Below are 13,297 nucleotides of genomic sequence, written 5' to 3'. Positions count from 1 at the left end.
TGACCAAAATCCCCCTGTGCCCAGGACTGGCCAGACTGACATGCAAAAAAGACGTGTATGGGTTGAATAGTGTCCCCTCCAAAATTCATGTCCACCTGGAACCTCAGAATGTGATGTAATTTAGAAATAAGATCTTTGCACATGTAATTAGTTAAGATGAAGGCATAATGAATTAGATTGAAGCCTAAACCAATAACCAATATCTTTATAAGAAGAGGGACAGCACAGACATACAAACAGCAAAGAGACGAGGTGAGGACAGAAGCAGAGACTGGAGTGATGCATTCACAGCCAGGAAACACCAAGGACTTCTGGCAACCACCAGAAGCTAGGAGAGGCAGGGGAGAGTTTCTTCCCCAGAGCCTCCAGGAGGACCCAACCCAGGTGACACCTTGATTTTGGGCTTTTGGCCTCCAGAACTATGAGAGAATAAATTTCTGTTGTCACCCAGTTTGTAGAATTTGTTATACCAGCCCTAGGAAATTACCACCGAGTCCAAGGAGTAGGCACAGGGCACGGAATGTGTAGGCAGCCAGAGCTGCCTCTGCCCCCAGGGAGCTACAAGCACCAGCCTAGCAGTCAGAGCTAGGTTCAAGTCCCAGCTCTGCCTCTTAGGAGCTGCGTAAATGTGGGCTACGTTTTACCCTACCTAGGCCTGAGTGTCCTCCTCTATCAAATGAGGATGCTACCACAACTTCACAGGACTGCCATGAGGGTCAACTGTGGTCAGAGAGATGAAGCCCTTGGCACAGGCTTGACACACAGTGAGTGCTCAATGAACGGCTGTCACATTTGGAGACAGTAAGCTGAGAGTCTCAGGCTCCTTCCTACCCTCCTGCCTGCCCAGGCTGTCAGCAGTTGAGACTCCAGTGGTGGAGAGGGTGGTCAGTGTGGCTTGGGCTCTCCCGGAAGGGCAGGCCTAGACTCAGAGGGGAGTGCCTGTGACCTCTGATGACTATTTGTCATAGGAGACCCTGTGTCACCTGATAGGCTGTGAGCTCTGAGAGGGCAGAGACTGTGTCCTACCCAGCCCTGTGCCCCCAGAGCACATTTCTCAACCTTGGCATTTGGGGCTGGATCATTCTTTGTTGTGCAAGCTTATCCTGTGCGCTGAGGCTGTTTAACAGCATCCCTGTTCTCTCCCCGCCAGCATCCCCGTTCTCTCCCGGCCAGCATCCCCGTTCTCCCCCCGCCAGCATCCCCGTTCTCCCCCCGCCAGCATCCCCATTCTCCCCCCGCCAGCATCCGTGTTCTCCCCCCACCAGCATCCCCGTTCTCCCCCCGCCAGCATCCCCGTTCTCCCCCCGCCAGCATCCCCGTTCTCCCCCCGCCAGCATCCCCGTTCTCCCCCCGCCAGCATCCCCGTTCTCCCCCCGCCAGCATCCCCGTTCTCCCCCCGCCAGCATCCCCGTTCTCCCCCCGCCAGCATCCCCGTTCTCTCCCCGCCAGCATCCCCGTTCTCCCCCCGCCAGCATCCCCGTTCTCCCCCCGCCAGCATCACCGTTCTCCCCCCGCCAGCATCCCCGTTCTCCCCCCGCCAGCATCCGTGTTCTCTCCCCACCAGCATCCCCGTTCTCCCCCCACCAGCATCCGTGTTCTCTCCCCGCCAGCATCCACGTTCTCCCCCCACCAGCATCCACGTTCTCCCCCCGCCAGCATCCCCGTTCTCCCCCTGCCAGCATCCCCGTTCTCCCCCTGCCAGCATCCCCGTTCTCCCCCCGCCAGCATCCCCGTTCTCCCCCCACCAGCATCCCCGTTCTCTCCCCACCAGCATCCGTGTTCTCTCCCCACCAGCATCCCTGTTCTCTCCCCACCAGCATCCCTGTTCTCTCCCCACCAGATGCCGGTAGCAACACCCTGCAAGTTCTGATGACCGAAAATGTGTCTGGATATTGCCAAATATCCTCTGGGGGGGAAGGCAGGGGAAATCACCCCCAACGGGGAAATACCATCCTAGAGCCAGACAAGGGCAGATGCTGATAAATGTCAAATGGGAAGAAACAGCTGCCAGGAATCCTGATCTGGGGGACGGTGCACATCTGTGTGTGTGTACATAAGTCAGTGCTTGAAGGGAAAGGAACGCCAGCACGTTTTCTTACCTTCATGGATTTGTAAAGTTTGTCGGCAAAGAAGAGAGGCTTGTTCTTGACACTTTGAACTGGTAGGAAGAGCAGAGAGATGCGGGGAATGTGGTCAGAGGCTGTGAACCCAGACTCTGGACTGGCCTCCCCCATCTCCCCACCTCGTCTATCCTTTCATGGGTCTGCAGATCATTGTCAACCCCAGGGTCATGCTCAGGCAACACCTTCGCTCCCCTTCCCCATGCTTCCTCCTCTGGCTCATCCCTAGGCCTGGCTCTCACTTGGTTGCAACTCTCTTCCTTCTAAGGTGCTTAGAGCTAACCAAGGTTAGGAGAGGATTCAAAGGTAATTAACTCCTCATGAACCCAAAGCATAGGGCCTCAAAACTTTTAAATGCGTCGAATCACCCAAGAAGCTTGTTTAAAACTCAGGGTTTAGGCTCCACCCTGAAGACTCAGATTTTAGAAAGATCTTGAGCAGTGGTTCTCAAAGTGTGGTTTCCGGACCAACAACATTAGCATCGCTTGAAAACTTGGAAGGAAGGCAGATTCTCACGCGTCACCCCAGATATGCTGAATATGAAACTCTGGAGGTGAGTGACCAGCTTGTCCTAGTTTGCCTGGGACATTCCAGGTTTTGTTAGGTTGGTGCCAAAGTAATTCCAATTTTTGCCATCACTTTCAATGGCAAAACTGCAATGACTTTTGCACCAACCTAACAGCACTGAAAGCCTTGTGCGAATCAGGATGGCTGGCCAACCTGCGCTGGTGCAGCCTAATGCTTGAGAGTTACTGATTTAGAGAAATACTGCTCCAAAGAATGGCTGTCCATTGGTAAAATTTAAGGGACCATGTAAATCCCTGGGGCTGAGTGTTGCCCCAGGGCCTGAACAATCTTGCAGTATTGGCAGCCACTGCTCCCTTCCTTGACCCCAGATAATGCCTGCCTGGTTTCACCAACCCCGCCCTTTTTCAAGGCCTAGGGTTCTCTAGCCCTTCACAGCTGCTTGACTGCAAGGCTCCAGAGCCCACGCACGCGTGTCTCAGACAGCTTAAAAAAGAGAAACCAGACACCAGAGAAACCATGACTCTGGATATAATGAGAAGAGATGGCAAGAGGCTGGAGTTGTGTAGTCCAGTGGCAGAGTCAAGCAAGAGACTCCTCTGCAACAGGCTCAGGAACCCCACGGGAAAGATCACATCACACATCTCCCATCTCCAGCTCTTTACATATCTCCCTACTACCTCCCAAACAAATCTCAAGCTCCTTGGCTTGAATGTCAAAGCTCCTGGCCTCCTTTGCAACCTCATGGCCCTTGCTCTTCCATTCCCAGAACTGCAAATTCCTGTGTCCCTCTGTCCTTCCTGGATAGATGCATTTCCTATCTGCCCTTCACTACACTCTCTCTCTCTAAATCAAGTCCCATCCTGCAAGGCTGTACTTGATGTCCACGTTCCCAGTCATGACACCACCTCCAGGAAGCCTCCCCTGACTTCAGACCTAGGGCTTTATCAGTCTGGCTAAGAAGCACACTGGGCAGAAACTTCTCTCCTTTCTAATCAACCCCACAAGCCTTCCTAAGAACTGAGCCTGTCCATCTGTCACAGGGGACCCCGATGCCTGCCACTAGATGGAGGGGTGTGAAATGGTGTTGTGGTGTGTGTTTGCATGTGTAGACCTGTTCAAGGTGGGAGGAGAAAGGAAAGAGGGAAATACACGAGGAGGGTAGGAATCTCAAAGTGTCTCCAAAGGCTAAAGAACATGAGCTTTGGACATAGGCAGCCTGTGGTTTGAGTCCTGGTTCTACTACTACAAACCTCTCTGGATGCAGTGTCCTTTTTGTAAAATAAGCTGGGAAGAGCACCTGGTGAGAATGCAACTAAACCTGTGTGCAACTAACTTTGCACAGGGCTCGGCGTGAAACAATAAAAACTAACCCTGCCCAGTGAGTATTACATGCCAAGAGGCACCGTTCCAAGTGCTTTACGTATAATTAGCTAATTTCAGCCTTACAAAATCCACCCTATGGGCTGGGCACTATTGTTATCTCCACTTTACAAAGGAGGAAATTGAGACACAGAGGTTTCGTGCCCTGCCCAAGGATACACAGTGAGGAAGTGGCAGAGCAGAGATTCAACCTGGAGTCCATGCTTTTACCCACTGGGCTATCCCGCCTCCTGGATATTGGTCCTGGGTGGTAAAGGACCATCACATGCTAAACAACCCCCCTACCACCATCTCTACTTCACCTAACACACCTTTCCCCCACATTTTAGTGTCTCTGAAATCAAGATGTGTTTTATAATTGATGGCAATGATGTGAAAATATTCCCCTGACACCTCTTGGTAAGATTTTTAAAAAGTGCATTGATGCAATGCGTTTTACAGTAAATGAAACAAGATACCACTAATGATGAATACTAACGAGAATAACTTCAGCCCCAACCCATACCCACTCATCCACATTTATACATGGTGAAATTAAGATCCAAAAGGAAAAAACCTTTTCAAAGTCAAGAGCTCAAATTATATAAGTGTAACCAAAAAGCCAGGTACTGAGAGGAGAAGAGGGGATGTGTGTGTCTCGTCTGCATTTAACGTGTATGTGTCTTGTATGTGTGTGCATGTGTTGTGTGTGTATGTGGTGTGCATGGGTCATGTGTGCATAGTGTGTGAGTGGTGTGTGTGTGTGCAAGTGTAGTGTCTTGTGGGGGTGTAGCATGTATGTGTATGTATAATGTGTTCTGTGTGTGAAGTATGTGTGTATGTAATGTGTGTATGTATGGTATGCACCTGTCACATGCATATGTAACGTGTTTTATGTATAAGTCACATGTGAGAATGTGTGTATGTACAGTATGTGTCTTGTACATGTTAAGTGTGTGTGTCAAGTGTGTGTATGGTGTGTGTGTGTACACACCCTAGTTGTGCAGGACAGCGTGCCCCTCCCCTGCCTGCCCCAGTCTTCCTGGTCCTTCCCCAGCGACAGCTATTTTCTCGCCCTCTCCTGCAGCCTGGAACAGACCTCATGACACTCCCGCACAATCACACATTTGGCAGCACCCCCGGAGGTGAACTGTGGCAGTGTTTACTTTCCAGTACTAGCTTCGGAGGCTGCCAAGGTTCTATTCTTCCAGAGAATCTGGGCAAGTTCCCAGTGCCCCCAGCCCTTCCCTTAGTCCCTGCCAGTTACCAATGGCCACGAATGCGTCCCTGACATCCCCAGACATCTCCTTCTTGATGGTGTGCTCCACGTCATAGTTGGTCATCTTGATGAACTCCTGGAAGACTGGCCACAAGAGAAGCCCCGCAGGTGGGGGTGAGCTTCAGTGCAGGAGGGGGAGGACCCCTCCTCAGCCCCACCCAGTGCCTCCCACAGGCTGTGCCTGAGAAAGTGGAAGGGCAGCAGATATGGCCACAGCCCAGGCCTAAATGCACTGGGCAAGATCATCCTGATAGAGAAGCTCTGACATCAAGGCTGCTGTGGGCTCAGAGCCAAATCTGTCCCAAGTCAGTCCCCGTGCCTGGCCAATGGCCTCAGAACCTCGGCCAAGTTCTGGCAACCCAGGCTGGGGTAGTAAAAGGAGCATGGGTCCTAGTCATGGTTCTGCCCCAGCTCACTGAGGGACCTTGGGTGAATCCTCTCCTTTCTGGGCCTCCTCTTCCTCCCATGTCCAGTTGGGATAAAGACACATCGATAACACTCAGGAAGCACTCACTGAGTCAGGCATTGCGCCAGTGCTTTATGTGTGTTGTGTTTTTTGTATCTTCACAACCGTCATGTGAGGTGGAACTAAAACCCTGATTCCTATGTAAGGGAGCTCAGGCGCAGAGATTTGGTAACTTGCCTAAGGTCACATGGCTGTTAAATGGGTATTCAAATCAAGGCGGTCCAGTGCCCAAGTCCATTCTTTTAGCCACTATGCATGCTAAAGCACCTTAAATACTGCGAAGTGCTAGACAAATGCATGTTAAAATGTAAATGTCTCAGTGCAGGACACTTCATGATCACTGAGCACCAGGGTCACTGCATACAGGTGTGCCCTGTGCATGTGGCAGTCTGTGGTTCAAAGATGTCTATGTGGGTCTTGTGCCGCCACCACCTCTCACTGCCCTGCTCCTGGCAGGCATCGCCAGGGAATCATGACGCGGGGTCCCAGAATCCTTCTCAACCCAGCATTCTAGGCAGCTGCTACCAATCTGTCAGAGTTGGCCTTTGAGGTGAAATCCAGTTGCTATCCTTAATCCCTGCCATCCCACCTGCTTCCTTAAGGAGGAGAAGGAAGGTGAGGTATAAGCGGTAGAGCCAGGACTAGAATCCAGGGCTCCAGAGTTGCCGTCACCCATGATACACTACTGCTGGGTTAAGGAGGGGGTGGCTGGGCAACTGGCTCCTCTTGCCACAGAGAGATGAGAGGCTCCCATCAGATTCTGGGATCTTCCTGCTGAGCTGGGAAGGGAGGAGGTCAGGCCTCACCTCTCCGGAGGTGCGGATAGCTCCGGGTACACAGGATCGTCATGAACCGTGTCTCCAAGGAAGTTTTGTCTCCGCTGGGTGTGTCTGCTATTTCCTGCAGAGCCCCGGTTGGAGCAAGCATTTGGGAGGGGAGACATGAGAAAGCCTTGGTTATTATTCACTTTCACGTCTTTGCCTGGGCTGAGGGCAATCAGAAGCTGGGCTCACACAGCCATCCAAGGGGGCTGAGACTGGTCCCCTCTTCCTTCCTCAAGCACAATGGCTTCTACACTCCCCTCTCCAGTTCACAAGGACCCTGTGATCTGACACAGATGGGCTTAGCACTGGGAACTTCCATCCTAGCCTCGGGGCCATGGGACCGGGGCTCCTGGCAGGACCCGCACAGGCCCTGAGCATAGCAACTGGGAGTTCCCCTTCCATCCCTCAACCTTTCCGCAAGGCCCTCTGGGAAGTGTGTATGGGGTCATATGCAGGGAAGATGGCCTGGCCAGTGTTTCCCCAAGCGGCGTCAAGGGCAAACATACCCGATCACACTGCATGTTAGTATTTCCACAGTTGTCTTCTAGCCAGCTACTAGTTCTATTTATACTGATACTAAATTCCCCTTCACTCATTTTGGGTTTAAAAGTGAGTCGATTTAAAGATCAGTATTAACAGCTAGTGGTTACACAGCACAAATCATGCCAGAGATGATTAGCTGAAGTTTGGGAAACACTTGCCTGGCCTATCTTTTACCAAGCAGGGTCCTTAAGGCGCCCTGAAGGGGAGAGAGAGAAGCCGCACAGCAAGCTCCCAAATCACTGCTTGATACTGCCCCGCTCAGCCCAGTAAAGGCGGACTTTACTCAGAGGCCGTTAAAACCCAAATGAAGAACAGGACACTCACCAAGATCTCAGCAGCCACCTGAGAGCAGGGAGGGGAGAGAGGAGGGAGAGAAGGGAGGCAAGAGTCAGAGGAGGCCGGGGAGGCTGGTGCTGGGGCCCTGGGGTGCAGGGTGAGGGGCCTGGCTGGGAGTGGGAGATGTCCCAAGAGACTGGAGAGAACCCGGGATGCGATGCGAAGTGGGGCAGGGACAACAGAAAAATACTTTCCTATGACCTTTTGGGCTGGAGCTCAGAATGGGGAAAGGCCTGGCAATAACTAAAAACGTGTTCACCTGAGGGATAAGAAAAAGACACAGAAACGGGGAACACTCTGCTCTTCGCACCCCAAAACCTAGAGCAGATTCCAGGCCTCGGTTTCTTTGTCTGAAAGTGGAAAGAAATAATTGCTGCCACTTCCTTACAGAACCACTGAGATGTAAATGTGAGCAGTGCAAAGTTCTCCGCACCCTTTAGCATATTCAGAGTTGCAAGGCAAGAGACATGTAATTTTAGCTTTCAGGTTAAAGACAGGAAAGACCAGACAGCTGAGGCCTTGAAGGGAGCTGACCTGCCTGGGGGCACACAGCAAACAGTGATGGGAAAGTCATTTTACAAGGGTTACTTTTAATCACTGCACTATGCAGAGCGCAGAATTCTGTGGTTAGGACACAATTTTGTTAGGCAAATAGCTGTGACTTGGAGAGCCTGGGAACAAAATACCCAGGCTCGTGTACCCAAGCTGCGTATTGCTTTCACCTTTCCCCCAGAAACTCTGCTGACTTTATTCTATTGGATAGACTGAACTATTTATAAACTTCACTACAGCTTATGCTCTGGAAACCTTCCTCTTCTTTTCATTGTATAATTGGCAATGTCCATTAAAAGTTAAAAGGCCTATGACATTTGATCAAGCAATTATATTGCTAGAAATTTGCCCTACAGATATTCTGGCAAAAGTCTTCCACAATAGAATACAAGACTATTCACTGCAGCATTCTTTCTTCTTTTTGGAGACAGGGTCTGCCTTGCTCTGTTGCCCAGGCTGGAGTACGGTGGCACAATCACAGCTCACTGCAACCTTGACCTCCTAGGCTCAAGTGATTCTCCTGCCTCAGCCTCGTGAGTAGCTGGGACTACAGGTGTGTGCCACCACACCCAGCTAATTTTTTTATTTTTTGTAGAGAAGGGGTCTCACTTTGTTGTCCAGTCTAGCCTCAAGCGATCCTCCTGCGTTGGTCTCCCAAAGTGGAGATCATAAGCATGAGACACCACACCTGGCCCATAGCAGCATCTTTCTCTTCTCTTCTCTCCCCTTCCTGCCTTTCTCCCTCTCTCCCTCCCTTCCTTCCTTCCCATGGCAACATCTTTCTTTCCTTCCTTCTCCTTCCTTCCATTCTTTCCCTTTCTCTCTCTCTCTCTCTTTCTTTCGTCTCACTCTGTTGCCCAGACTGGAGTGCAGTGGCACGATCTCGGCTCACTGCAACCTCCACCTCCCAGGTTCAAGCGATTCTCCTGCCTCAGCCTGTAGCTGGGATTACAGGCATGTGCCACCACGTCCAGTTAATTTTTTTTTGTATTTTTAGTAGAGATGGGGTTTCACAATGCTGACCAGGATGGTCTCCAACTCCTGACCTTAGGTGGTCCACCTGCCTCGGCCTCCCAAAGTGCTGGGATTACAGGCTTGAGCCACCACGCCCGGTCAGCATTTTTCGTTAACAGAGAAAAACTGTAAACCATCCTGAGATTGACTTGTTAAACAGGCTATGGATTATCCAATCAATGGTAACAATCCATGCAAGTCTTACAAAGGATGAGATTAATCTATAATGCTGATAACGAGAGTTTCCATTTAAATTAAGTGAAGAAGTAAAGCATAGCATATTTTTGTGTAAAATAGTGTTTCTTTCGTCTAGATTCAAAAATAAATAAATAAACACTCACTTTCTCATACTTCCTGGGAAGTACTTAAGAAACTGTCAAGACACCTTCGAGGAGAGGTACTATGCAGGAAAGCTTTTGCATTTCTTTTTATTCTTCCTGAAGTTTTATTTCTTAAATATGCAAAAATATTATTTCATTTTAAATCTTAAATAAGAGTTATCAAGGCTACTAGGATTATAGGCTGTTTCTGGTTTTTAAAATATTTTTCTGTATTAAAAACAACCTACACCAGGCGCAGTAGCTCACACCTGTTATCCCAGGACTTTGGGAGGCCCAGGTGGGAGGATCACTTGAGCCTATGAGTTTGAGACCAGCCTGGACAACATGGAGAAACCCTGCTCTACCAAAAAATTCGCTGAGCATGGTGGTGCATGCCTGTAATCCCAGCTACTTGGGGGGCTGAGGTGGGAGGATTGCTTGAGCCTAGAAGGCAGAGGTTGCAGTGAGCCAAGATTGCACCACTGCACTCCAACCTATGTGACAGTGTGAGAACCTGTCACCCCGTTATGTCTCAAACGTCACAAAACAAAAACCTAGTTGAACCCCGAGGACATCATACTAGGTAAAGGAAGCCAGTCATAAAAGCATAAATACTGTATAATTCCACTTACATGAAGTCCCTAGAGTGGTCAAATTCACAGACATAGGAAGAATGGTGGTTGCCAGGGGCTGGGGGAAGGGAGAATGGCAAGTGACTGTTGAATGGGTCCAGAGTTTTGGTTTTGCACGATGAAAACAGTTTTCGAGATGGCTGGTGGTGATGGCTGCCCAACATGTGAATGTACTTAATGCCACTGAACTGTATACTTTAAAATGATTGGCCAGGCATGATGACTCATGCCTGTAATCCCAGCACTTTGGGAGGCTAAGGCAGGTGGATCACCTGAGGTCAGGAGTTTGAGACCAGTCTGGCCAACATGGTGAAACCCTGTCTCTACTAAAACTAAAAAAAAAATTATCCGGGCGTGGTCGTGGGTGCCTGTAATCCCAGCTACTCAGGAGGGTGAGGCAGGAGAATCGCTTGAACCCGGGAGGCAGAGGTTGTAGTGAGCCAAATTGCGACATTGCACTCCAGCCTGGGCAACAAGAGAAAAACTCCATCTCCAAAAATAAATAAATAAAATGATTAATATGGTAAAGTTTATATGTATTTTATCAAAAATTTGTAAAAACTTACGCTAAATAAAACTGTATCATTTTTAAGAAGAGAGGGAGAGGGACATGTTTTAAAGATTTAACAGAAAAGACTCAAAAGTCCCAATCCTTCTCACTTACGCAGGTCAGAAAACCCTAGACATATTAGGTTTTTCAAAGCATCTTTAAGATAATAATATCTGTAATGTAAAAAAAAAAAAAAAAAAAAAAAAAAAAAAAAAAAAAGTGGTGGGGCACTAAATTAATATTCACCACAAAAGCTTGGTCTTATTAGCCTAGCTACTTCATGCAAAAATTAATCTGGACAGTTCCTCAAATGGTTAAACTTAGAGTTCTCATATGACCCAGCAATTCTATCTAAGAGAAATGAAAACATATGTGCACACAAAAACTGGTACACAAACTTGTACACAAATGTTTAGAGCAGTATTAGTCATAATAGTCAAAAGGTGGAAATAACCCAAATGTCCAACAGCTGATGAATGGATAATGGAATATTATTTGGCAATGAAAAGGGAGTCCCAACATGCTACAACATGGATGACCCTTGAAAACACTGTTAAGTGTTTAACACAGTTTTAAATTAGTGTTTTCTTAAGTGAAGAGGCCAGTCCAAAAGGCCACGTATTATATCACTGTATTTACATGAGATGTTTGGAAGAGGCACATCTGGAGACACAGAAAGTAGATTAGTGGTTGCTTAGGGCAGGGGGGTTAGGAGGACATAAGGAGTGATAGCTAATGTGTATGGAGTTTCTTTTGGGGGTGATGAAATGTTCTAAAATTGATTGTGGTGATGGTTGCATTAAGTCTGTGAAGATACTAAAAACCACTGAATTGCACACTTTAAATGGGTCAATAGTATTGTAGATGAATTCTATTTCAATAAAGCTGGTCAATAGTATGGTAGGTGAATTCTATTCCAATAAAGCTGGTCAATAGTATGGTAGATTAATTCTATTTCAAGAAAGCTGTTATATTTTTAAAAGTCTGGTCCGAGCACGGTGGCTCACACCTGTAATCCTAGCACTTTGGGAGGCTGAGGTGGGTGGATCACTTGAAGTCAGGAGTTCGAGACCAGCCTGGCCAATATGGTGAAACCCCGTCTCTACTAAAAATACAAAAAAATTAGCTGGGCATGGTGGTGGGCGCCTGTAATCCCAGCTACTTGGGAGGCTGATGCAGGAGAATTGCTTGAACCCAGGAGGCAGAGGTTGCAGTGAGCCGAGATTGCACCACTGTGCTCCAGCCTGGGTGACAGAGCAAGACTCCATCTAAAAAAAATAAAAAAGAAAAAAAAAAGATCTGAGTATTGATTATCTAAAAATGACCACAATGCTTCATTTCATGGTGGGTCTATAATAATTAGTTATCTATAATTTATTGCTCAAATTGGATGACAGAGTGAAAGGGGAAGCTATTAACAATTACTGTGGGGCCACAGGTGGAAACTGGACATATGTTCAACTGGTTAATAACAGACCCAGACTTCTAAGAGCTCGAGGGTGTTCTAGACATCCAGAGTGAGAGACCGCCAGGGAGGCAGTATAAAACAGGCAAATACAAACTGCCAAGTACTCATGTGCATTATCTAAGGAGGAGCTTGGCTCAGCCCTATCAAATGCCCTTAATTTTTATATACATTTTGCTCCCGCATTTCCATTTCATCTCTGGAAATTCATTCTAAGGAATAATTCATGAATGTGATAAAAGAGTTTGCTACTAGGAAGAAGCCTGGTTAAATAACATGATAGATTCAGATACGAACAGTATACAGCCATTAAATGATATTGTTGATTAAAAAGTGCAACAATATTCACATAGTATTAATTTTTAACTGTCAGAAATAAAGAATCCACTTTTTTTTTTTTTTTTTTTTTTGAGACGGAGTCTCGCTCTGTGGCCGGGGCTGGAGTGCAGTGGCCGGATTTCAGCTCACTGCAAGCTCCGCCTCCCGCGTTCACGCCATTCTCCTGCCTCAGCCTCCCGAGTAACTGGGACTACAGGTGCCCGCCACCTCGCCTGGCTAGTTTTTTGTATTTTTTAGTAGAGACGGGGTTTCACTGTGTTAGCCAGGATGGTCTCAATCTCCTGACCTCGTGATCCGCCTGCCTCAGCCTCCCAAAGTGCTGGGATTACAGGCTTGAGCCACCGCGCCCAGCCAAGAATCCACTTTTATATATACATAGAGAAACAACTACAATAATGTATATTACAATACTGACAATGGCTATTACTATTAGGTTATGGAGTCTTTTTTGGCTTCTCTTTATTTTCTAGTTTCTATAAAAGAATGTACTGCTAGTTATAAGAAAATGAGCTGAGGTCCAGCATCCTAAATCTGGAGAAGTAGCCGAGTTGGGCAGGGATCTGGCTCAAGGGTCCCTTAGCTATTTCCACCCGGGTTCTCTCTCTCCACTTCTCTCCTTTTGCGAAGCAGCTATCAGCAAGGCCCACCACTGCCCCCTGCTAGCGGCAATTGGAAGCACAGCCTCATTGGCAAACCAGGCACAGGCAGAAACATTCCCCGGAAGATCAATTTAGGGTTGGAGGATAGATTTGGGGTGAGAGCTGAGATTTAAAAAAAAAAAAAAAAACTCTCAGCAGCACACAAGGCTGTTCACAGTAATACTTAATAAACATCTGTTGAATGAGTGAATGAAATGTGTCTCAGCAAGCCATCCTAGTATCTGGCTGGGTTCTCAGTCTAGCCCCCATCCATGTGCCCACAATGTAGCTGAAATACCATACATTTAAATGTAACCCTGCAGCTTTTGACA

General features: G+C 48.1%; 1 protein-coding gene across 2 annotated transcripts in view; it reads right to left on the bottom strand.

The window, feature by feature from the left end:
* Window positions 1–13,297, bottom strand: part of ANXA6 (annexin A6) — a 57,944-nt gene that overhangs the window by 2,721 nt on the left and 41,926 nt on the right. Inside the window, exons 21-24 of one of the 2 annotated variants that reach the window (XM_008015039.3) lie at window positions 7,444–7,461; window positions 6,559–6,652; window positions 5,275–5,370; window positions 2,100–2,158 (exon numbers count right to left, since the gene is read on the bottom strand). In XM_008015039.3, the coding sequence (XP_008013230.3) occupies window positions 2,100–2,158; window positions 5,275–5,370; window positions 6,559–6,652; window positions 7,444–7,461 (267 nt within the window). The remainder of the gene's footprint in view (window positions 1–2,099; window positions 2,159–5,274; window positions 5,371–6,558; window positions 6,653–7,443; window positions 7,462–13,297) is intronic. The other variant, XM_038005816.2, reaches the window with a different exon arrangement.

This window comes from Chlorocebus sabaeus, chromosome 23 (genome assembly GCF_047675955.1).
Source record: "Chlorocebus sabaeus isolate Y175 chromosome 23, mChlSab1.0.hap1, whole genome shotgun sequence".
NCBI lineage: Eukaryota > Metazoa > Chordata > Mammalia > Primates > Cercopithecidae > Chlorocebus > Chlorocebus sabaeus.
Note: the sequence above shows the minus strand (reverse complement) of the source record. Positions and strands in the feature narration are given on the sequence as shown.